General features: G+C 39.4%; 1 protein-coding gene and 1 long non-coding RNA gene across 4 annotated transcripts in view; one reads left to right on the forward strand and one right to left on the reverse strand.

Moving 5' to 3' along the window:
• Window positions 1–2,235: 2,235 nt before the first annotated feature.
• On the reverse strand, window positions 2,236–5,453 carry LOC113033258 (uncharacterized). Of its 2 annotated transcripts, none has more exons than XR_003274010.2 (3): window positions 5,321–5,453; window positions 4,317–4,389; window positions 2,236–2,603 (listed from the first exon to the last, which is right to left on the reverse strand). It is a non-coding gene; the product is annotated as an uncharacterized LOC113033258 (long non-coding RNA). The 2 variants fall into 2 exon arrangements; XR_013900793.1 differs by having other exon boundaries at window positions 4,317–4,355; window positions 5,321–5,452.
• A 23-nt stretch (window positions 5,454–5,476) lies between these two features.
• cfap299 (cilia and flagella associated protein 299) overlaps window positions 5,477–25,952 on the forward strand; it is a 79,413-nt gene continuing 58,937 nt past the window's right edge. Inside the window, exons 1-3 of one of the 2 annotated variants that reach the window (XM_026186881.2) lie at window positions 5,477–5,700; window positions 7,846–7,988; window positions 25,013–25,103. In XM_026186881.2, the coding sequence (XP_026042666.1) occupies window positions 5,593–5,700; window positions 7,846–7,988; window positions 25,013–25,103 (342 nt within the window). In that variant the 5' untranslated portion in view covers window positions 5,477–5,592. The remainder of the gene's footprint in view (window positions 5,701–7,845; window positions 7,989–25,012; window positions 25,104–25,952) is intronic. The other variant, XM_026186886.2, reaches the window with a different exon arrangement.

Below are 25,952 nucleotides of genomic sequence, written 5' to 3' on the forward strand. Positions count from 1 at the left end.
TAGGAACACCAGATTTGTGATAATGAGCAAGAAAACGTGGACTGGCTCTCTGGAGGCTCCTCTTTTTTCTTGGACAGCTGTGAGGGATCATGGAGAAAACTGTCCATCAAAACTATCATTTTAGCAACCGGCTGTCCCCCCAAAAAATCCAGAGTCACGACCTCCCAGCATTCCACCCAGGAGGAGCGCACACCGCCGTCACCACAGGGATAAAGATGCCAAGAAAGAGCCGCCGCTTGTGTAGAGGAAGGTTCAAGCTGTAGGTGTATCAGATGGCAATGACCTCATAGGAGCACCGGGACATCTCAGGGGAAAAAGAAAAGCTTGGTGGCGAGGAACGCAGAATGTCTCAGAGTTTGGTTTAAAAATCAAATATTGTCTTTAATGTAATTGTTTGACTTATTGGAGACGGCTGCACATTTTATAAAACACTTGTTTGAAATCAGTGTCATGAATTTACTCCACTGGCAAAAAAAATGCATATTAATCTATGACGAAACTATTTGAGCACACAGCAGTGAGTGCAAACGTTTTAAACGCGTATCAGAACGCTCTATATTTAGTTTGCACTTTTTGTAGCTTGCCATCACCCAGTGTGTGAATGTGTGTGTGAATGGGTGGATGACTGGATATGTAAAGCGCTTTGGGGTCCTTAGGGACTAGAAAAGCGCTATATAAAGACAGGCCATTTACATAAGATTGTCTCATCTTACGTTATGAAGCCACCCTGTCTCACAGAAAAAAGAAATATTTCTATTTGTTTGCGTACATGGAGGTTTTTGGTTTACAAAACTTCAAACTAACGTATTTCAATTGTAGGAAAGTTTTATGCCTACAGTAATGTTTTTTTAATGTGTGAGACACCTCGGACAGCGGCAGCAGTTTTATTATAACCCAAACAATGAAGTAGTTTTATTTCATACGCCAAACCAAAGAAATCACATTCAGCACTCCTGCCACCAAACAGAGACTTTTTTGGCCGTTACACCTAAAAAAAACTACATTTACCCAGATATGAGTGAAGGTTGATAAATAAACAAACTGTAATTAAGTAGGTGAGAAAACAGGATGAAATTTGTGTCCATAAACAGAATTCTATATATTATTTTAGGCACTGCTGTGAGTCTCTTGACTGTATCTTCAAAACATGATCAGGTCAGTGTCAAACTCACACTTACATCCTTCAGAGCTGTATAATAATTTAAATGTGCTGTATTATATTGTTGTAATCGTAAGCATTACCAAATTATCATTTTGCATCCTGAACCACATCCATCCTCGGTTTTACCAATTACAATTGAACACACATTGTTGGTGAACATGGCAACAGAATATGAACACGATCATAGAGGAGAAGTAAAAAATATGTAGCTTCATATGTTAAAGTTATTACACCGGTTATTACAGTGGAATAAAGCCATTGTAGCCCAGTGTTAGCCAGTGTTTCTGTTGATGTTCAGCTGTACAACTGATGTTTCTCATGAAAAGCATGTAGCACATGAATGAAGCATTTTCCACACTGTATTTATGCAGATGGCAATCTGTAGTTTCTTGATGCTGTGTGTCTTGTTACAATGCTCTGTGTTGCCACTGCGTTGTGTGATCGCATCCCAGAGCAATATTTTTTCTACCAGATTGTTTTTTTCATAAAAATGTATGTACGACAAAAATCTTTATGTAATAATACCATTAAAAATATATATCAACATGTATATGTTTTTTAATTGCATTAAGTGGGAAAATGCAGAAAGTGGTTAAACATGCTGATTTGAAGGTTCAGAGAGAAGGCTCTATCTAATTTGTGTGTTAAAGTTAGATATCTGCGGTAAAATATGGGAGTGTAGTATATTTCACTTAAGTCCTAATGAGGTCACCAATCTGTCACAGCAAAAGTCTGTGGCTGACTAATGAAAGACAGGTGTGTGTGTGCGCTGACAGGTCTGTGCTGGCTGACGTTCTCCAAATCCTCTGAGGTCATGACAGATTTTACTTTAGTCTAAAACAGGCCTGAGCGCTGATTACTTACCAACAATCTTCCTGTCCTTTCAGATATGAACACCAGTGGGATCCCTCCTCCCACTCTAATGATCCAACATTTGACCTCATTCACATTTTGTGCCACTCTATCACTAAAAGAGAATTTTTCTCAAATCTTGCTGTCTTCTGTGAAGAGGTATGAGGCCAAAGGTCAGGCACAGTGCTAAAGTTTAAAGATCATGATGCTGTCCATGCTGTATAACGTGGTTATTATCAATTTTATTTCAAATCTTTAATCAAAATCTGAAAAATGCCTGTTGTGTTCTGGCCAGCAGTAGATGCTGGCCAGTTACAGCTTTGTGGGTAAAGTAACAAAACACAGATTTATATTTCAAAATTAAGATTCACATCAAACTAAGATACATTTTGGGCAATCTGTACAAAGCAAGCTATATTATTTGTGAGCTGCTGCCCTTAAAAACCATCCATGCTCTGCATTTGGAGCTGTAACTCACTCCCAACCTTTGGAGTGGGCACTCCACTCTTTTCCACCTGAGAACCATGGCCTCAGACTTGGAGCTGCTATTTCTCATCCCAGCTGGTTCAGACTTCGCTGCAAACTGCCCCTGTACAAGGTAGAAGCAGTCATTTAATAAAACCAGCAGAATGATCTCATCTGCATGTAGCGGAGATGAGATTCTGAGACCACCAAACCCAACACCTTCCACCACCTCTATCCAGAAAAAGGTTCAACGAAATCAGTGACAATCAGTTTGACTTATTACTGGAAATGCAAACTAATCTCTCACTACGACTACACACAGTCACCAAGCAGCCCAACTGCCCAATACCCAATACACATGAGCTGCAGCCCCCAGATGCAGGCAAATGCCTTCTCCAAGTTCAAGGCAGGATTTATGTAGAACTTGGAGTATCAACATGGGTGAGTTATAAAAAGAATCCCAAATACAGTTGTTATGAAGATGGAAATTATTTATCGAGGCCCCAAAAGGTTGATTCTGTACACTTTGGCTGCCATGATTCAAATTATGGTTTAAATGCCACAGCTATGGCCTGCTCTTTAATATTGCTGATCATGTCTTCCTGCCAACACTTTGATGAATCCAAGACATCAGGAACTGAAACTTGTTTATGAGCAAAAAAAAGGTTCTACTAAGTATTTGATGCTTCTAAAAATAAAGTACTTGGTGAGTGTATTTTATCAAGCTCACCAAAGTGTAGAAAAAATAACTGTACATCACAGAATAAGAACAGCAGAAGTTTCACATTTATTATTTAAAATAGTGTTAATAATTAAATAGGGTTTATTTCTAAGTAAGAAAACACTCTATGACCTCAGAAATGAGAAGCAGCTTGCGTGACAAAGCTAATCTAGAAGGTTGTTAAAGCTCTCCTCCTTTGCTCACTAACCCACTGTGCCTCTGCTGCCTTTTGTCTTATTTGTCTGTGTGCATACGTGCATATAGGTCATATGTTACAGGGCTGCTGTAGGAGAGACCATTCATAAGAAAATTTTTGATCGTTACTTCACTTTCCATGGACGTCACTGCAGAGCTATTAAAATTCACGCTGGATGGCAAAATTAAACAAAATGATAATAAAAATGATAATAACAGCCAAGAGTCACAGTATTTCTGCACATGAAGCTGAGAAAATACCCACTGAAGGTTTTCGTCTCTATTTTATAGTCAGAAAAGGTGCCAAATTGTGTAGATTTGCCAGGATTTAGGGACTGACATCACGAGACAGGATAATTTGTCGTGTGAGACACTATTCTACTTTTATGCGTCAACTGAGCTCACATTAGTTTAAAATAGAAAAACGGTGTTACTGAGGACCTGCAGGAGCTTCTCTGATGGGATGTAGATATAGATGGGATATTATCGCAGGTCACACGTCACAATATGATCAAAAACAAAGCTATGCATTTCATCTTAGGCAGGATGTATCATAGACCCATCTCATTTCTTTGTGTCTAGGCTGAAATAAAGCCACTGAAAACTCAACATTCGTAAAAAAATTTTTTTGAAGAAAGACAGTAAGACACAGTCTGAAATAAGGCTACAGTAGAATGTAGTTACAAAAGCAACATCTTAAAGCTTCGCCACAGCCACAGTTAAACAAAGCTACACAGTTCACACTTCCAACACTTTTTTTTCTGCGGTGGGCGTTAGATTTTCACCCAAGACCCGAGAAGAAGAATGAGACTCTTCCCAAACTGGTAGGCTATATTTTTCACAAGGAGCAGAAAAGACCTGTGACACAACAACAAAAAAATTCTGCAACAAACATTTTAGGAGCTCAGTTTACATTGCTACCTGCTCAGGGTTTCGGGGTTCTCTTCGGTTCCTCAGCTGCTGTTGACCGAGAGTAACAGCTTCTGCAGTAAAACTGTACAGTCCATGCTTATATACATACATCCAAATCTCTTTAACACGTACGCTATTACAACAAAAGCTTCTCACAGGGGAAATAAATACCCAGACAAACTTTCTTTCTTTTTTTTTCTGTTTTTGAAAAAGTGAGCTGGCGACTGTCCAGAGTGTATCTTTGCACCTTTTGTCCAACTCAGCCAGGATAGGCTTGAGACCCCTAACTAACTACATAAGAAAACAATGGATGGTCCTCTATTGTTGGTGCTTTGTTTCACAAATGACACAACAGTCTATGCAGTTACTTTTTCCTGAAGACAGACTGTTGATGAGCTTCAGACTGTTTTTCAAGAGCTGCAAGCTTCACTGTATGGTCTCAATTGAAAGTACATCCAAAAATTAATTGGGTATCTGGGTGGATAATGTGCTCTCTTAGAGTGTATTGTGGGCATCTAGGAGGTTTAGGAAGTCTAGGTTCAAAAATGTTCCGCACTATAAGATGATAGTTTGGACAAAAGCTGCTTCCTCTGCATTATCTACCAACTCTATCATATTATATCCAATTAGCTGTCCAGTGTGCACTTTAAAATCTGGTTTCCAGGCCCTTAGGTGACAGGTAAGCCTATATTTTTATTCCTTTTTATCTATGGAATGTCCTATGATCCAATAAATCAGGAGATGCTGGTTTGCATCCTATGTGGACCATTTTTTAATTGTAATTTTTTGTCTTTTATTTTATTAATTATTTTATTTTATATTATAATATATATAATATATAATTTAACAGTTATAACAATTAGAAAAAAATATAAATATTTTATAGTTATATATAATGATATTTTATTTCTATAAATATTTTAGGTGTATTTAAATTAAACTGTGTAACACAATGCTCTTTATTTCTACCACTAAAATAAAAAATATAAATGACTGGAACCCGCCTTCCTTACCTCACAGGTGAATTCTGTGCGTCGTTACAGGGCAGCTGCTTCTCCCGCCTGTTCACAGCTAAAATCATTACTTGTGTGTTTTGCTATTTTTTCTGAAGGAATTGTATTTTTCTTGGACGGTTCTTGTTATAAAAATGATCTCAAAGAATTCCGGTTTACATAAAGGTTAAACGTGATGTCGTAAACTTCCGCTTCCTGTCTGATGAGAAGCCGGTAAGGCGGTTGCCATAGCAGCGTTTTCCAATACTCACGAGCGCACACGCACACAGAAGATGGAGTACAGCAAATTCAGCCGTTTTCACGATTCTCTAACACAGTTTAAATGTTACGAGGATTACCTGGACTCAAAAGTCACGCCACTGGATCTGTTTTACTTTAAAGTGAGTGAAAAGTACAACTTTTATAAGCACTTTTATCCTACCTGTCACTCCTTACACCCCGCTATTTTGTGGCATTGCGCCTCAGAGCCGCACTGACTGCACTACAATTTCTTCATCAATCTACAGCAGTGAATTTTATTAAAAAATAACCATAGTCTCTCCAAAATTACCAGGACTCCTTCAATTCGCCACGTATAAAACCTGCCTTCATTAGCTTGCTAGCACATCACCTGCTTCTGGTACGTTAGCCTCTTGGTATGTTGCTCATCTAATGTCGCTCCGGTGTGCAAAGCAAGAAAATAAATTTTACACGCTTTATACAAATATTGGCCATTTTTAGCTACGTACTATCCCGAAATTAAAAATATATTCTTAAAAATATGAAAATAACTTCATGGGTGTTTTACAAGGTGTTTACCTGTTTACCTGTGATCAACCAAACATAGTTGACAAACACTTGTCTGACTTGTGGCATATACTATACATCAAGTGTTATTTTCATCGACAGTAAATATCGTCTTAAGTTAATATCTGTTTGTTACTGCTCTCTGTTATTTTTTCTGCATTGGACTTAGTTCGCTTGTTTCATTAAAAGCAGATTTGACTTGTTGGTGTAATTTCAGTAGTTCAACGCTAGGTGGTAGTCATACCAAGGTTTAGAATAAAACCAGTAACTCTTTATATTCAGTCTGTGGTTTAAACTCTGAATTTAACAAGCAGCTATCATCACTCCAGTCTGCTTGGTTCATGCGATAAAGTAGAGAAACAGTTACTCGTATCACATGGCAGTCGTACCGTTTCAAAGCCACACAGACAGTACAACGGGCTGTATTACATTTTGTTGTTGTTGTTATTGTTGTGTTGTGCTCGCTATAGACCACAGATTATTTGCACAAGTAGCACTATTGTATATGAAATTATAATCCATCCATCCATTATCTTCCGCTAAGGTTAGGGTTAGTTATTTTCATATGTTTTTCAGGGATGAACGAAAGACTTAGGAGAAGTAGCTTTCAGGCTGTATATTATCAAACATATGTCTTTAAAAGGCCCTAAATCGCATTTGTTCTTTCTTTCATGTTGGTCTCTTAAGTTTTTCGAGCCACGTATTCTGCTAAATAAGTTGAAAATGAACCTGCCCTTTAGAAATCAGCAGTCCTGCATCCGTCCAGCAGATAGCGCCCATGCTAATGAGTTATGTGTCTGCTGCGGAATTGTTTGAACACCTGTGTCCACATTGAGAGAACAACGCCTATCTGACCTGATAATCAGCTGCAGTCAATCATTCAGATTCTTCCCTGTGTTGTGACACAGCACACTCAGCCCAGGTCATCTGGAATGTGTAGTTGTGTTGAAAAGGGCCAAATCTGGATAAATCCACTAATTATGAACCCATTTATCACAGATCATGTTATTCCGGTCTTCTCTCTGAAATGCCGTATATTACAAAGGGATTTCCACCTTAGCTGATTAGTGTAGATCCTGGTGTGTTCGCTCAAATCATCTGTTTGAGTGGATTTTCAGGCCAATTTTAGGACCAGCAAAGGTCTGAGACTCATTTCTGGTCAGCCACATCAAAGCTGAAGGAAAATATAACTTTTCCTCTTGGGTGCGGACACAGGCCCGGCTGCTGGGATTTTGGGTATGAGGACATGTGGCAGAAGCTTTGATCTAACAAGCCACTGGGTTTGACGGCGAGATTTGGTTTTTAGATGATGACTTTATGGCTTTGCTTTAATGACAGCAGGTTTGCAAGTGACGATCGGAATAATGTAGCTAAAAATCCCTGCTGACATACATTAATGCTCACACTTACAACAGAAATAGATCTGGAAATAGGAATGAAATCATCCTGAACCCATAAAACTAAAAATGTGGTGGTGTCGGAGAGCAGGTCATCGCTTCCATACTTTTAGGCAGGGCAGTGAAATGACACCTTTCAATCGAAAGACAAGCGTGACAAGTAAATCCTAAAAACCAGCTGAGAAAATTTCAAGTTTTATCTGTCAGTACTCTTGTGGTGATTAGTGAGTTGAGAGGCCACAATTTGTAAATTCGGCACTGCAAACGTCTGACAATATCCAGCCTTGACTGTAAAGCATGCTCCCTCTTCTTCACTGATTCTTCTTCTGTTCTCATCTCAAGCAGAAGGAGTTGGCCCTTAAGCTGGTGGAACACGGCCACAGGGGCACGGTCCTGAGCAGGGAGGAATTTGAGGAGAGGAAAGCAGCTGTGCAGGCTGCAGAGGCTGCAAAGAGCAACGCTTTCTACGACAGGAGCCGGCCAGTGTGAGTTAACTTCTCACTGACCCCACTGTGCTGTCTGAGGTGTTGTCCTTACGACTGACCAGGAGAGACAGATTCACACAAAGCACCAGTTAAATGCTAGAAGAGGTTGGGTTATATTTGGAAAATTAAATGAGGCTGTTTACAGTCCGAATGTGGTCAGAGGATTTTAAAATCAGTCACAGTGGAAAGGGGAAAAAAAAGTTACTGTTCTGTAGTTCATTATATTCACTTCTCATTTAGTGTGAAAGAATAATATTTTAGTTGAGTGATCCTCAGTCTCTTCCTTGGGTCTTTTTCTGTAGTTGCGGTTGAAGCCAGGGGGCTCCCCGTGAATCAGTTTCTGTGCTTGAGCTGTTTCCATTCCTAACCAGATCTTATATCCCGAGCCATATTTTTGTCAAAGTACCAACTTTTCTGTGTAAACAGTGTCACAGCTCACGTCAAGCAAATTTATTTGTCTTTACTGTTGGGGTGTTTCACATCGTTTCAGATTTGCAGGGGTGCATAATGAGAAGGAAAACCTAAGCTCCATCTGGTGGACTTTGATCCCTTGTTAAAGCAATAATATGTAACTATTTTCTTTTTAAAATAACAACTTCAAAATCATTTTGATGGTACACTGACTTGTAATAGGGCGAGCGGCTTCTCTTTCAACGCCTGCTCTGGCAGTATGTAACGTGGGTGAGTGGGTACAAACCTCCGAGAGAACTGTGTTGCCAAGAACACTGAGAGCGGAGCTCAGCAGATCAGCTACCGAAGACACGGTGCCCAGCAGCAGACGACTGGTGGAACAAGAGGAAGCGGCGTGCAAGAAAGCTTTAGAGGGGTAAACTGATCGGGCTTCTATAGAGGTTTAAGATTAGCGCAACCAGGTTAGCTAGTCCTGTGTTTGTTCCAGCCAAATTTTGTTCACTGTATAATAAATTATACCCGCTCCAGCTAAGATTAAACACACAAAAGGAAACAAGGAGCTATTTAGCTTTCTAATGACCAAAGCTTGGCTCAATAACAACTTGCCGGACTCAGCATTTTAGCTTGATTCGTCTTTTTCAAGTGGGCCAAGACTTGAAGTCTGGGAAAAACAGATGATGGCGGGTCTGCACATGTAGGTTGGTGCAAGAACTGCGCTGTGATTAACAACTGTTCAGTAGTAGAGAAATATATTACAGTCAAATACCCACCGCTGTGTCTTGTTTGATGTTTGGCTGCGTTAGCAAAGTCAGGCTGTACTCCAGTGTATGAACAGGGATTATTTATTATATATACTGTTTTTTTTTTTTTTTTTCTTAGACATAAGCTCCATCTGTTGGGTTAGCTTACTGTTGTTTTTACACATATCTTGACAGATACGGTAGTAGAATTAAAACTTCCACAAGGAAAGAGCTTTTTAAAACCTTATGTTGGCACCAAACCTTTAGTTTTTTAATTTTGGGGCGATCGTGGCTCAAGAGTTGGCAGTTCGCCTTGTAATCGGAAGGTTGCCTGTTCGAGCCCCGGCTCCAACAGTCTTGGTCGTTGTGTCCTTGGGCAAGACACTTCACCTACCGCCTACTGGTGGTGGTCAGTGGCGCCAGTGTCCGGCAGCCTTGCCTCTGTCAGTGTGCCCCAGGGTGGCTGTGGCTACAATGTAGCTTGCCATTACCAGTGTGTGAATGGGTGGATGACTGAATGTGTAAAGCGCTATACAAATACAGGCCATTTACCATTTAATACGAACCATAAGTAACCGAATAAAGGTCATGTTTTTATTAAGGCTTTAAACCAGACATTAATTTAGGTGATGTCAAAGTGGCTTTGTCCATCCATGGTGTCTCTGGCTGGATCCATTCTACCCTTGTTCAACATATATTTTGGCTAAACCACCAAGGCACAGCATCCATGGCAGCAGACATCTACACATGCACCAGTAAGTTCTGCTTAACACCAACAACAGGTGGAGCTTTTAGACTGTTACTGAGCAAAACTCTAAAAACAAAACAAAGTACTGTAGCTCTCAGCAATTTTGTTTGTGGCAGATGATGGTTGTCAGTATTTCGAACCTCACCAGTCTGACTGGGTGTTCATCAGTATAAAGCTACTTGCATTTAATCACACTGTGTATTCATGCAGTAGTGTTCAGAAGGAAAGTACCAGTTTGTTTTTCTCAAATGATGGAGATGGTGTGCAGGTACAATTACACATGAGGACACAAGTATTTGCCCCTCACTATTAATAATAAATGTTTGTCCTTCTTTAACAGAGCAAGAGATTTTTAACATAGCACTTTGAAACATACTTTCTTTAGAAAGCATCAATTATTTCTGTTATTTCTGATTGATTTCAGACAAAAAAAAAATACCAGGGCCAATGTTATAAGGGATCGTTAGCTATTTTTAGCCATAGCACAAACCGCTGGCATGCAATGATATTCTTTAATTTTGCAATGCTCTAATCTATAAAATCAAGTTAAGACTAAGGGATTTTTTTTCTCCAATTTACGTAGTATCAAAACTTCAGCAAGAGTTTGAGATGTCACTTGAGAAAGCATCATGTTAAACACAAACGAAATCAGCAGAAAATGCATATACAAACTTATCACAGTGTTTTCAAGTGTCAAGAACTGAAGCGAGAAGTATAATCAGAAATTCAAAGAGAGCCACACAGTGCAGCACCAGTCTGGCAGAGGTAGGAAGCAAAGATTTGAACGACTGGGGGAAAAAAGTGAGAGATGTGTCTAAAGACCCAAGAACATCTGCCAAGACACTAAATTACTTAGCCAAGTTGTAAATTGTAGTCTCAAAGGAGACAATCATTGGCACCCTGCACAGTAAAAAAAAACAAAACAACTCCACTTCTGCAAAAGAGATGCCTTCAAGCCAGACTGAAGTATGCTAAGGACAACCTGAAGACAGATTATATATACTGGAAGTCTGTCCTTTGGTCAGATGAGGTGAAACTAGAGCTCTTTGACCCCAGAGACAATGTTTACATTTGGAGAAAGAAGGAAGAGATGTACAACCCAAAGGACACCATCCTCACAGTGAAACGCTGTAGAGATGCTCAAGTGTGCCTGGAACACCTTGAATTCTGTCAGGGTGGAAGGAATCGTGAAGAAAGAAGGATTCTGAAAGAAAAACTCAAGCAGTCAGTAGCAAAACTGGCTCTGGGTCATTTCTTTATCCTCCAACACAACAGTGAGAATGTCACTCCCTCCAGAAGACCAAAGTTAAAGTTACTGACCGGCTTGCACAAAGCCCTGATTTAAATCCCATTGCAAATTTGTGGGGTGAACTGAAGACCAAGGTCCATGCCAGAAGATCATCAAATGTTGAGGAGCTTGAGAGATTTGCCAAAGAAGAATGGATTTGCTCAGGAGGCGTGTTTGAGAGACTTGTCGAAAACTGCAATAAATGACTGCAGGCTGTTATTCAACAAAAAGGATTCACACTTGAGTATAAGCATCAGGGGGGTAATAATTTTAACCCTGCTAATTCTTGGTTTTTCTGAAAAAGAAATCTTCATTGGGGGGCTAATAATTTTGTCCTCATCTGTAAAAAAAAAAAATACAAATGAAGCAAGCAGTAACTTGACTTTGTCTGATATCAACTGAAAAATTATTATGTTGACATAGACTTACTGTTTTTGAACCGCAACTGTATATGAGTCATGTTTTGTTTTGTTTTTTAATTTATGCATCATAGGTCACTATATCGTTTAGATTCTCCCTGTGGCTATGAGACACAATTTCTGTCTTCCTGAATGAACCATGTGTTGGAAAGGAAATGCATTTTTGGCAGAAGTTCTGCACTGTTAATAAAAGCCTGACAGGTTGTAAAATTAGATTTTTTTTCCTTATAGCTCTGATTTGCATGGCTGCATTTTTTTTAGCACTTTATATTATTTTAAAAAGACAGAGAAAATGAGACCAGCTCATCAACTTCACATCCTCTGACTTTTGTTTGAACAAGGTCTCCCTGTCTGTTTAAATTTAGATATAAAAAAGAATCTTAACAAAAATAAGCCAAAACTACAAACTGAAGTCCTCTATATACTGCCCGGGATAGTGATCACACAGATATTTGATAAAGCCAAGTGTTTGTGGTGTCTACTTTGATGACAAGCCAGACAGGTAACATCATATATACACACACACACACACACACACACACACACACACACACACACACACACACACACACACACACACACACACAACACACGAGTATCCAAACATTTACCTGCTAGGTGTTGAATTTGATTGAACCCTCAGATGGTTATCCAAACGTGCAGATGTCTCGTCGTTCCCCCTCCCCATGGCCCCCTAAACATCAGTGACACTCGTGAAATGGGAGCCTCCACACCTGCAGTTACAGTGATATTAGGGCACAAAGCCTTTCATCTTGTCCCAACAGGATCCACGGAAATGTTGTACTGGAACATTGGGATGTTATACACACAGTAGTCTGTTCCCTTTCCAAGAGCTACATCCATGAAACCGTTTCCAAAGGCTGTGATCATATTTGTAAGCTCTTAACAGTGTTTGGACTACAGAATTGGATTCTTCACATTATCCAATCAGACCGATTTTAAATGAATACTCCAAGGACGATTGATCTTTGTAAAAGCTTTTGTTTTTAAGCGGCTCTGAGAGATTTCTAGCTTGCTTCTTCTTAGAGGACAGCAGCTGTTGTCAGCTTGGATTTACAACACTTAGAATGGATTATGTCCCGTAGTCACCGTGGAAAAAAACCCATCTCCCTGTCCATGAAGTGTTCTTAAAGGATTCATTCAGCATAATCAGCTTCTCAGCTGTTGATTCATATGTTGACTGTGTTTCAAACAACTGTCTCTTCTTTCTTTCTTTTTTTTTGTAAGAGCTTTGAGAGCAAAAGGAGGCAAGGAGGAGCTTATATTGTAAAGTTGACCGTACTGTCACCCATTAGTTTGCTTGAAGGCTTGAGTCAGCAAGCCTTCTGCGTTTTGGCTATTGCCATCTTGTTTATTTTAAACCAGGTGTCACGTCAGAGTTGACATAAACTCATAAATTCAGCTGGAAAATGGTTACTGGGTACTTATGGTTAGACTTCTTTTACCACCACAGAAGTTTCCTGATGTTGTGCATTAGAATGTACTGCCCAACATCCACACTTCTGCATTGGCTTCACTTTTTTTTCAAAGGTTTAGAGAGTACTTTGTTCATTTAGGTCCCAGTTACAAAGGCCTTGAGACTGGTCAGCAACCGTCTGGTAACCACTGGTTGCTAGGACAAAATGTGTATTCCCAAACCAGTAGTTGATTGGCTGCTGGAGAATTCTGTCTGTTTCCAGGTGAACTTGGTCGCAATGAGGGTGCTACACAAAAAGCACTCCTTGTGATTGCTTCGGTTGTTCGCAGATTTCTGCAGTTGCACAGAAGACTGATCTGCAAACACTCATTGTTTACTCTCTTTACTCTCTTTGCTTACCTCTAATGAAACATGGAGAAGTGTGATGCAGTATGCAAACATTTACTTTCAAAGTTGTCTTACACCAAATGTGTTGTTGCTGCATTCAGCATATTTCAGTAGGTGCAACTTTTACTTTAAATGTGAGCATTCAAATTTCTGGTTTGCAACACACTATTTCAAGTTTCACTACTTTTTGGCGAGGTGTTTGCGAGTGTTGGCAGACTTGTGATTGCAGCAACATGCTAGCAACCAAAGTAATCGCAATGATGTTTTTGGCACATTTTATACCAAGTTGAGCAATCAGTTACACACTAGCGACTGTCTGCAATCTCCAGCAATCACTTGGTCCAACTGGTCATAGAATACAAACTTTTACACACACATACACACAACTGCCTCTGTAAATAATGGGCCATAGCTGAAATACACCTCACTCATACATTTTATGCCATATTTTTCTGAGCTGACTTAACTCTAGCAAATGATTTTTTTTTTAATCCCGTCAAAGGTATTTAACAGACGTGTTACATTATTTCAAAAAGAAAACTCTCCATGTGGGATCTGATTCTGTTCTCTGTCAGTGATAGCTTATAGCAACGTTAATGTTAATTTTATTGCATTAAATTTAATCCTTAAATAATCATCTGCTGTATCAGCTGTCTTTGAAGTTTTCTCACACTTTTATTAGTCAGTGTCTGACCCACTCCGGTGCCAACAACCTATAGCTGACTGAGCACCTTTTCACCCCCCTCACGTATGTCTTTTGAACTGATTAACAGCTTTCATAGCTTTCCCACACTTGGAAATTTGACATCCTGTAAAAGACCTTGACATGACAGAAAAAGAGCTGTACATCATTTACAAACTTTCCCCATCAAAGTTGCACGTCTGAGCTGCGTCCCCCTCTCTGTCTAAATGCAGATTTCTCTTTCCTCTGTGGTTTTTCTGATTGGATTTCCACCACACAGACCCCTTGACCTCCTGTTGTGGTCAGATTGTGAAAACATGGGCCCCAGGATGCAAAGTACCACCTGCAATGTGGCTGAACACAATCAGTACAAGGCTCTGAAAAACGACTTTGGCAACAAAGACTGGCAGCAGCACGGTAAACAGAATAAATGTAGTTGTTGGCTGAAAAAGAAATTGTTTTTCCGTATTTTCAACAAATCACTTCTGTTTGCTTCAAACATGTGTTCTTTCCTAAAGATTTCTGCACCTGCATGCTTCTCTCATGGCACTTGGTAGCCATGCTGTTTTGGGAATGCCTTTTGCCTTCTCTGCAGGCTTTAACCTATGTCTCCCAAGGCATGTCTTTTTTCACAGTTCTGTCACTACTCTGTTTTCTCCCCCCTTCCTTTCTCTTCTCTTCAGCCTCCCTGGGCTCTCTTAGAGACCTTTAGTGCCTGCAGGTGTATAAATAGAGCTGTTTTCAATTAAGGCCTAACCTCAACTATAGCGTGCATCTGATCAATGAATGCCCCTGCACCTGTGGTAATAAAATACCAGGGGAGTGGAGATAGTGCAGTGAATGCTAATCAGATGTTGCCCTGTTGTTGCCCTGTCTCATTTTTTAGAACAACAGGCTCCTCCTGACTGCTTGGCTGTGAAAGAGGGGGGCTTTGCCAACACATCACAAAAAAGACTGAACAAAAGAGCTGCTGCTCTCATCAGACATAAATGAAATTCAATATGTGATTTGGAAAAGGAAACTTGGATGAATGGGATGCTTAGTGAGCTGTATGGATGTTTGGCTTGGGGGAAACCAAAGGCGTTATCAGAATTTGCAAATAGTTTTAGTCTCCTGGCTTTGATTGGTGGTTCCATTTTTTGATGTTAAAATAGATTTGTTAAAGGGAAAGTTTCCCACAAGATCAAATGTACGTATTTTGTCTCTGGTATGTAGTGTTATTTCTCCATTTATATAGATTATTTGGTTGTCAGTTGCTTAGTTTTGGAGATAACTGACTTGAATCTTGAATATAAGGGATCTAAATGGCAAACATGTCCCTGTGCAGAAGTAAACATGATCTAACCACGATGCATGGCTGTCAGATTATTTCATTTATATCTCTGGCTTCATAGATTTTGAAAAAAAGATAGTGAACAACAACTTATTGAAGTTCCAAAAGAAACTTCTCTTTGTAAATGTAGAAATCTTTTTAAAGTAGGCTTCCTTGAACTCTGTGCTGGTGACTGAGTTGGGCTTTTAGGGAGAGGCAAATGCACTCCTCTGTAAAGGAAATGGGTGTGCTTGATTTTATGACATGAAATAAAAGAGAGCTTTGCAGTGGAAACGAATGCAAAAAGCAATATTTTTATCCCAAATGTCTTGTTTTCTTTATATTGGAAGTTATGGTTAATTAAATTAAAATCAGATGAATAGCCCAGCCCTACCCCTTACTGTACCTCTCACCATGTGAAGGCAAGTAAAGAAGCTCCAACATGAAGCTGCTAACAAGATTTGTAGATACTTTTTTTGTGTGCTTTCTGGAGAGAGACATTTGTGCTGAATTTGTATTCTTAATCCAGTTCACGCCAAAAGGAACTATTATAGCGAAGCTGGCCTTTTAAGATCCTATCCAAATAGTTCAGTTAATGAATATGTAGTGTTGTGTTCTTTATCAAATATTCGTACTCATATCATCAACCTGCTGCACTTTGGAAACTGCTTTGTGTTTAATGTGTGCAGAATACATCCATGTCTGGGGTCTTAGTGTTGCATTTTGCATCAGGCAGGACTAACATTTGACATAAATTCAGAGACAAACAAGAGGAGCAGCAGAGCGCTGCTGAACAGACGTGAGGCCTCGGTTTCCCTCCGCTCTGGCTCTGACTCGGGCTCAGAAGTCCATGTCAGCATATGTCCTGACCTCGCGTGCTCACGGCAGTCCTGCGAGGTTTCCATCAGGCTCCCCGCGATCTTCCTACAGTCCAAACCACAGCCACGCTCATTGTCCATTGTGCTGCTACGTTTTTACAGTCTGCCTCAAGAATTCTGCGCTCTCTAACTCTCTACTCTATATTAAAAGTGAGCTATCATTTGTGGTGCCAAGTAAAACCAGTGCCACGAACACGCACACTGCACATTTCACTGCGGATCCAACCTCCAGATACTTAGCAAAAATAAGTTTGTGTATGTGACTGACATGAGAAGCCTCACAAAGCTGATCCCAAACTCTTTTTTTTTTTTAAGAGAGCCAACCCCCCGCCACTCTCCTCCACTGCTACTCTGGTGAGGGCCCTTGGGCGACGAGGTTTTGCAGTCTCTATTACATGTGCTGTCAAGCCAATTGCCTTGCTTGCACTTTGTGATTTTGGACGGGTGTGTAAATTTGGAGCTCTCCACTGCAAGAGCTGTCCAGAGACAGACATCCTGCAAGGCTTAAGCTTGCCACCACATCCCTTCATGCACCTCACAAATGAAAATATATGCCACTTTTTAACCAGCTGGTGCAAAAGATAATAAATAACAAGCTGTCATTTGACCGAAATGTTTCCACATTTTCTTTTCGTGTATCATATTAATGATTAATAAAACAGATGTACCTGCTTACTGCTACTTGTAACACAGTGCATCAAAGTGTTGTCACTCGCTTGCTTTCCTGGAGTTTTCCAAACAAGCCAAATTTTAACAATAATACTCTGAGAGTATTTAGTGTTTTACATATATTTCCATTAGTGTCCATGTCAACATTTGCAAAAGAGATGACGGCAAATTTTAAATTCTGTAACTTTAATATCCTAACACATTGCTGTTGTAGTTTAAAAAATAGAGTGAAGCATAGGAAAAGTTTAGCTACCTTAAATAAATATATAGTTATATTTAAAACAATACTTTTATTATTCTGTGCAAACAAATTGCTTTAAAGCTATAGAAAACAGTGATTCAGTCTCTGGTGATTCATAATATCTGACTCATAATATAGCTTAGCGGCCCTAATGATGTATACAAGTAGTTTTCTACATCATAAGGTCTTAGTATTTATGTATGCTATAGTTGGTGGAGTATTGTTATGGATTCATCAGGCAAGATCTGATGGAATTGCTTTAGTTTCCATCCATCCATCCATCCATCCATCCATCCATCCATCTATCCATCCGCAGCTTGTTTGTGTCTGGGTCATAGGATTAGCAGTTTAAGCAAAGACTAATGGAGTGTCTAATTGTTTTAATTCAGTTTAGAAGATAAGCAAACTTAAATACCAGCTCCTGAGTAGTTACACTGCTAAATAAGAAGAAATTAAAAATAGAGCTCTGCAGGCTCCATTGTGGCACTGCTTTGCTTGAGTCAGTGCTAGCATGTCTACATATTGAAGCTCTCCACTGCCACTTGGAGGCACTGCCAAAGCATCAAGCAGCTGAAGTTCTACTCTTAATTATGTTTGTGTTGGTTGTGTTACAGAGAAGACGAAGAGTTTCTTAGAAATAGTCTACTTGCTTGTTGGTGTGATTCCTATTATCCTTCTCTTTGGGTAGTTTCAGTAGAAGTGCAAATGGACACCAACACAGGACCATAAATCTGCTGTAAAAAAGTTGGTGCTAAGGAAATTCTTCACTAATCAGCAGCTGAAATTGGTTGAAAAATAGTTTTAAATGATTTCATATGTGTTGCTTTGGATTACAGTGTAAGCTAATAAGCTGATGAGGAAGAAACCACATTGCTGACATGTGCACTGCAGAAAGTCATTCAAGGATGAGAGCTCGCCCTCTCATTTTAGGACTAACAATTGGGTAGATTTTCCAAAACTTTCACGTTTCCTGTTGCTCTCTTTAAATCTACACATCGGATTCAAATTCAAAACATGGATTTGAATCATTGTAGTCTTACTCTTTTTCTGTTGTTGTTTGGAGGACATTATCCTTCACTGATTACAGAGGATTTGCTTTGTATGTTTCCCAAATGGAATACATCTTAATATGAGCTCCGCTGAAAAGAAATGACAATGACTCCTTTGATCCACATTTAGAAACAAGTACTTTTTAGGCAGGCGGTACACAATATGTAACCCCCACAACTCCGAAAGCCAAGGTGGCCACAGTATACAAAGAAAAGTCAGGTATAATATCATGTATGCCACATGTGTAACTGATACATTCAGCTCATTGTAATCAGAGGTGACAGAGGATTTTATAAACCCCCCCAAAATAAAGTAAATTGTCATGCTGTGTGGAATTTCCCTTGACGTCCACCAGCCCAAAATAATATTTTCCATAAGATTCATTTTCCCAATCATGCCGAGGAAAAATATTCTGGTACAGTATGTGTTGTTTCTAAAGAAATCACTGTACTATTGAAAGTTCCCATCTGTTACACTGTTGAAAGCTGCAGGCTAATGAAATCTTCAATCTGCTAATCTTTCCTAAGAATAAAATAAGGAATTATTCTATAGCACCACATCTGTTACCTGTCATTGGATCAAATTCTCGTCCAGTGGCTGCATATTTATTTGCAAACCAGTGATTCCAAATTAAGGTGGAATGCTACTCCACTTTTCCAGAAAGAACTTTTTAATGACAGTCAATGGTGGGAAATATTTCCTGTAGCAACTTTTCACACATGAAAGACAGTTAGCTGTAGATCAAATTTATTGAGTGTGATAAAATTTCACAAGCCTAGAATAAAACAAAACAAATGTTATAAAATCAATAAAAATTAGGATTCAAAGTTTTTTTTAAGAATAGAGTCATTATTTTAAAAAATAGGACGTAAAGAAAATATACTGAAGGGAAAGATATGGGCTTTAACCAATTAATTTAAGCATGTTACAGTATTCTTGGTCTTATCTTAAACTATCGTATCTTCTGTTAAAAATGACAAATTATTTGTGGATGTCATCACTTACAGTATATTATTTTCCCAGAAAACTTGTTTGGTTTTTTTTCTCATCCTGTCAGCTCCGAAGTCCACTTATTTAAGTTTCTTCTGTCAGACTTTCTGCTGTTTTCTTGCATTAGACGTACTCTCTTACAATGCTGTTACCATTTTCTCCACTTGAGCTAGAGGTAAACATGTTTTCCTAAATAAAGAAATGGGTGCAGGGCAGTATATGGGTAGCATGTTCATGCTACTGCAGATGCCTGTTGGTTTTGATTTGCTAGCTTGCGTATAGTGGAAAGAACAAAATAGGCCAGTGCACAACTTCATGAATCTGACAGTAATTTTGTGTATCTGCTTGTTTTTTGCAGGGTATGAACCTTTTTATTTAAATTATTTGGTGGTCCAAACTACAGCATATTTTAGTGGTAAAAAAAAAAGTCTCACTGTGTATCTCTAGTGGGTGAGTGAGAGTGAGTGAGTGGACTGAATGAGCGTGTGTCCATGGCTGGGCTTGTGTTTGGGGCTTCCTGAGCCTTGGCCCCTGTGGGACATAGTCCCTGCTGGACTTTTCTGCCCCTCCCCCGGATACAGATGCTTGTTGGTTCCGGGGTACGTAACTGGCCCATTAAGGCGGGGGGGGGGGTTCTCTGCCGGGTGCTGTGTGGTTCTTGGGCACCTGGGGCCCTTGAATCGTACCAGGGTGCCCGTTGCCTCTGGTTCTCTAGGACTCTCACCCTTTGGCCTTGGGCTCCCCATCTGGGGCCTACCTCCTTCTCTTGCTTGGATGAACGCACGGATGTGTGGTCTCAGGTCTTTGGTACTCCTGGGGGCTGTGGTTGGCGTGGTTGTCCTGTTTCCATCTCTGTCTGCCTCTGGCCTTGGGTTTGGGGGCAGGCTCCCACCCTTATCAAGTACATTTGTGACAAAGACATACATAGACTCACACTCTCTCTCTCTTTCTCTCACATTCACACTCACACTATAAGAACATTGCTGATTTACGTATGTGTGTATTTTCCAGTTTTTGGGTTCCAGGTGCTGTTTGTTTGCTAAGGCCAAGCTGTATGAGAAATTATATATAAGAATCTATAATTGTAATGCAGCTGACAAAGCTCCAGAAAATACAGAATTACGGGATGACAGAATAAGATCCGACTGTTTTCTGTTGTTTTAACAAACAACATGGACTGTCAGATTTGTTTTTGTACAATCAAACAGTATACATAATCAAATGCTCTTTCCAAAAAGATATTAGAAATATGAAAACATGAATTCTCCAGTGCATCCAATAAGATTAGTCAGTGTATACTAATGAGAATAAATAGTGTAAAAACAACAGTTTAAGAACCTTGCAGCTCAGGAAGAAGCCGTCTGGGTTTTGGTATGCAGTGCAGTGGTGTGTTTACACATATATAAACACACTTGGAAGATATTGGTTATGCAGTAACAGCTGTTCACCCCCAGCAGAGGTGAACTAAACATTACATAAACTCCAGTTTGTAACACAGCGACCAGGAGTTTTTGTTGAGTTTCTGATTGTGTCATATTTTCATGCATTTCATAATTTATTGAGTTGCAGTCAAGTTAACAGGAAACCCTGTTAACTTCATGGCAGGTGTTGTCGTTGCTTTTACTGAACACTGCAATGCAACATCTGGAGGGTGTGGTTGTTATGAGATGCTGTCAGTAGGTAGTGTTGCACGATATTCGCTCTGGATGTGTTTTTCTTTCTGTTTTATGCTTTAGGATTGCTAGCTATTTAAAAAAAAAAAAACATTTTTGCCCACATATGCATTTTCTACTGCATACTGTTTTAGCTACTTTCTCACTTATTTAAATGGACTTACAAACTAGCATTTCAGTGTCAGAACCACAACTAAATGAACTTCAAAAAATGTTTATCAATCTTTGATGCAAAAGGCTCATTAAAAAAAATACAAAGAAAGAACGCTAGCAGTGAGCTCTTGCACAGACATGTCATTGGAATGGTGGTAAAGATCAACGTGACTGCACACTTGTGTCATCAAGCCAGCTACACCAGCTGTGCCAGGTTACAAAAATAAAGAATAAAACAAAACTGCAATGCCATCTAAAAGACTTGTGCACAGTTAAATTCATTCAGGTATATATAATAATATTAAGTGCATAGAATTGGTAGATGGCTTGAGCTGTTTTCCTAACAAGAGATAAAGTTACAACTGTAAAATGGTCAAAGTTGTAAAGTCCCGGCTGTGGGCATTACACACTGCTGTGCAGTGTTTGGCATCCGATAAGCCTTTTAACGCCGCTAAGGCCACTACTTCAACTGGACTTCCTGGATCATATTTCGTTGTCTCACTGGTACCTTAAACCGCACCACCACTAACCCAGCCCCCTGCAGTGTTTTAATCCAGCCCCGTTTAATCGGTGTCTTTTTAATAATAAGAGTTCTTGTTAGGAAAATTTGTACAAGCAAAGTAGTGTTTTCGTTTTGGCGAGCAAGGTCTTAAAAGATTTTGAAATCCCAACTCAGGAAAAACTGTCCAAGTGTTAAAGACGCAGATACGCTGACACTTGCATAGCGTCCAAAATTAGATTTATGATGTTTTCTAGCCTTTCCCCCTTTGAACTGGCACACCAACACATATTCTTTGCAAAAGTAATTTCATATCTGCCGTACAAATGCTCTTAGACAGATTTATTTTTTTCACAAAGCCAGATAATAACTGCTCACCTCCTCCCTCATTTCTTTTCTTTGAATTCCATGGACCACCTGCATGACCACAATCCAAAAACAAGACACTGGGGGCACATGGGTGGATCACTGTGAGAGTAATGCCTAGTCATTAGCCACTAATCAGCATCTTTTAATAGTGAAATTCTTGTTATTCCTAAATGAGGCTTGATAAGAAATTTGTTAATTGACAGGAAACTCAAAATCTCAGCGGTCCGGTCCATATGCTTTACTGAAGTCTTACTTACTGAAGTCTCCGTGACTGTGTGTGTTGCTTTAGCTACTGGATGGGGTAACCCCAGTCACTTGCCTCCGCAACACCTGTGTTTACTTTGGGGCCTCAGTCCCCATGACCCAGCAGCAATCCTTCACTCACTCAGAAGATGAAGTGAGCTTCTAGCCTCCAAGTATGTGCTGTCCATGCACTTTTACCACTGTGTGATTCCTCTAAGACTTTCATTATGGGGTACTGGCCAAATGACTAGTATAAATTACAATCTTGGTCCAAATTCTAGTAAAGTTAAACATTTAGATTCTGTTCTGTTTTACTGTAATGTCAAGTTAATCTAAGAGCAGAAACTGCCTGTTTGTCTGTGCTTGTTGTGGATGTTAAGGCTTTCTTAAAGTGCTTTGGGAATGGAAAGTGAATTTGAGGAGCCATTAATGTAGAATATAACTGAACCTGTCTGCTCTTTGGACAGTGAAGCAGACAGAACTGGATTCAAGATGGAAGAAACAGATTTATTACCAACTCACAGGTGTCTGCAGGAACGTTTGGGATCATTACTTCCTTTCACATTGCCTGTAAAGATCCAAGTACTGAACCTCAGTACACTGTTTGGTTCTGTTATGTGTCAAATATACCTACTAAAAGAATTGACTGCATATTCAGTCAGATCCTTAATTGAGAAAGATTCAGTGACTCCTCCTACAAAAGTAAAAATTATACCTAATTTAAATTTGGTGAGTGTCCCCTTTGAGGTTTTTTAGCAATTTTTATTCACACAGAAGGCAAACATCTGCCTTTGTGTCCCAAATTTCATGCTGACGCTGTGGTTTGAAATCTATTCCTCACAACCAGGTAATTCTCTCCGTGCTCATAGCACGTTTTTCGGCCACACCAGCACAGATAACCAGCAGAATGAGATGTGCCTTTGTCTGCTTTCCCAAGATCCAAATCAAGTTAAAGGTGCTGCTTCGGCAAAATGAAGACCAGCTCACATCACAGATAAAATATAGCGCACAAGTGCCCAGAAAACATTTTGACACTGAGTAACTGTTGACTGGAAGTATTTTCTAAATATCCAGTCTTGGTTAAAAGTTCCAAATTGGTTGATGAGCCCATGTCAAGAGGTGGTTCGGTGCAGATTAGTAAGAATTTTCTGTTGGATCTAAAACTTGACACCCATATAAGCACTAATATCAAAGAATTGAAAATAACACCCAGGTATTATTTTTAGTTATTTTAATAGATAGAACTTTATTAATCGCTCAGGTAGATTCCTCCGGGAAATTCAGTTTCCAGTAGCAGAACACGGAAACAAATGTTTCTTTTATTGTTGTAATCCTAATATGTTTGCCTAGGTCTCTCTTGTAAATGAGACATTAAGTCTCAGTGGAACTAATAAAATCAAACCCACAAAAATACATATAGCTACATGGTACAGACCATCCAAGAAGTTCTGCTCACTCCAAGTGAGTGAAATTCTGCCATTTTATTAGTGAGTTACTTAGCAATGGTTAGCATGTGCGTCTGTGCATTCAACCCATTCCATTTATAAATTCAGATTTGCTAACCAATCCGTATGGCGTTAGCGCGCCGCCATCTCGTCCAAATACTTTCACTCCTTGCAAAAAAATAAAAAATAATGGCAAAAAAGCTTACTTTGGTCTGTTTAACTAACTAAAGAAGAAAGAACAGTTTGTTTGGTCTGTTTAACTAAATATTTTCTGAGTTGATTAACGACCATTTTTAATGGATCAATTTGTCCCACAATGCACTGTTGGGAAATGGGCTTTGATGATATCATTACAAATGAAGATGAAACTGCATAAATATAAAGTTGAATTTAGGTGAAAAAAATATTAAAAATCTTCATAGTTCAGTTCCACGTTATAAGTGAAATACTTAACTCAACGCTACTTGAAAAATTGGGCATAATGCACTCATGGGAAATCTGTCGAGAATTTCAGATTTTGTTTGTGTTCATCACTGTTCCAGAAAGCTGAAGTAACACCGGAGTTGCACGTTCTACTTTATTGTAGCTTATTTAAAGGCTGTTCTGCTTCTTCTTTTTTTTTTTTTTTTAATTTACATTCTTTCTTCTTCATGTTTTACCACAACTGAGAAGTCACCAATGGCCTGTTTACTGCCTTTAAGATGTTAACTTGGTGTGGGTCTGATGAATGTTTTGCACAGTCGCTTCTGGATGCGTGCCAAAGTTCTGCTGCTCATACTGCAGTGTTAACTGTTCAAATATTAGTGCCAGTGTTTTTTCAGGTGTGGATACGTTTGTGTGCGCCAGAAACAAGTCTCCATGGAAACAGGCTGGCCTAAGTGTAAAAAGTAAAAAGTCATTGAACTCAGATATGATTAATAGCATCTTGCTGGAACGTTCTGCTGATTTTTGTACATTTAAGATGTATTTTAGAATAAAAACCCCTACTTATTAACAACTTAATTTGATACCTTCCGTTAAGAATTTATATGTGGAAGCGTTCTCAGAGCTAGATAAGCTTTGGTGAAGTGCTGTGGATGACATACTAGATGCTGGCTTGAGTCTGCGGGATTATACTTGCAAATTGAAAGGAAAGTCATGCAGACAGAGAGCGGAAATATCTCTCTTCTACAGTGTCAAAGGAGATAAAAAACAAATCAATGGCCAATTTTTAATTCACTTTTTCTTTATAATGTTTGATTATTTGCTCATGTTAGAGCAGAAGGGGGTCAGACTGCCCTGTAGCAACACGAAGGTGAAAAGCTTCCATTAAGAACCTTTAAGGCTTCATGTGACTTTTTTTCAGGTTAAGAGAAACATTTCAAACCGTTTGAGTGTTGTCTTTTCCAGGACACTGGCAAGTGCAGGAAAAGAACTCAAAGATAACTTCCTGAAAGCCCTGGCAGAGCGAGAGGAGGCCAACCGCAGTGGGAAAATGACTGTGAGTACATTATTACAGCACTCCAATTGCTACGTAATGGGATTCCCCTCAAATATTTCTGCAATTCCATTAGGATGGGAACAAAATCCATACTGTGTCAAGTTGAGTGGAAATGCCCTCCCCAGTTCCTTCCCAAATACCATGAGACCCGGCTGCCTACCCGTTTCTGATCCATAAAACTTTGTTTACGAAAACTCAAACTACCTGGTCCCAAGTTTGCTTTTTGGGTTGAACCACTAAGATCGTTTCTAAGGGGGCCTCACCTGTGGGGCTGTGGTGCTGACTTGAAGTTATATAAACTTTTAGGGGAACACGCTCAGCTCAGTATTTCATCTGGCATTGCACAATAAAATGGAATGATTAGTCTTGCTAGTGAAGTGAGCGAAGCCCTACCCAGACCTGCTGTTTTAATGTCCTTTTGCAGATAACCAGTAAATTTAGTCTTGGACTAAAGTGGACCTTGGAGAACCTTTCACCTGTAAAGATTATCCCGAGATTGTTACTTTATGTGTACTAATCACACCGAGTTTAAGGCCCAGATGTATTGTTAGTCAAATGCGATGGAAATGAAGGCCTTCAGTTGAAGAGTCATAAAACTGCATTCTTGTTTTGTGCCGAAGGTCAAATTTCTCAAGTTGGGAAGCACTTTGTTAACTTTATTGTGATCGTGTACTTCTAACGTCAATCCAGCAGGTCTTTGGGTGACTCACATAGGGTTAGGGGTAGTTTGAGTTGGATTTTTGGAATTCATATGAAAGGTTGTCTCATGGCGTCTGCATCTTTTTCACACATCTTTTCTGGGGAATCGTGGTTGAAGAGATTAAGTTGCTAAATGTTTCTCTTTCACAG

The sequence above is a fragment of the Astatotilapia calliptera genome, chromosome 12 (assembly GCF_964374335.1).
Source record: "Astatotilapia calliptera chromosome 12, fAstCal68.1, whole genome shotgun sequence".
Taxonomy (NCBI): domain Eukaryota; kingdom Metazoa; phylum Chordata; class Actinopteri; order Cichliformes; family Cichlidae; genus Astatotilapia; species Astatotilapia calliptera.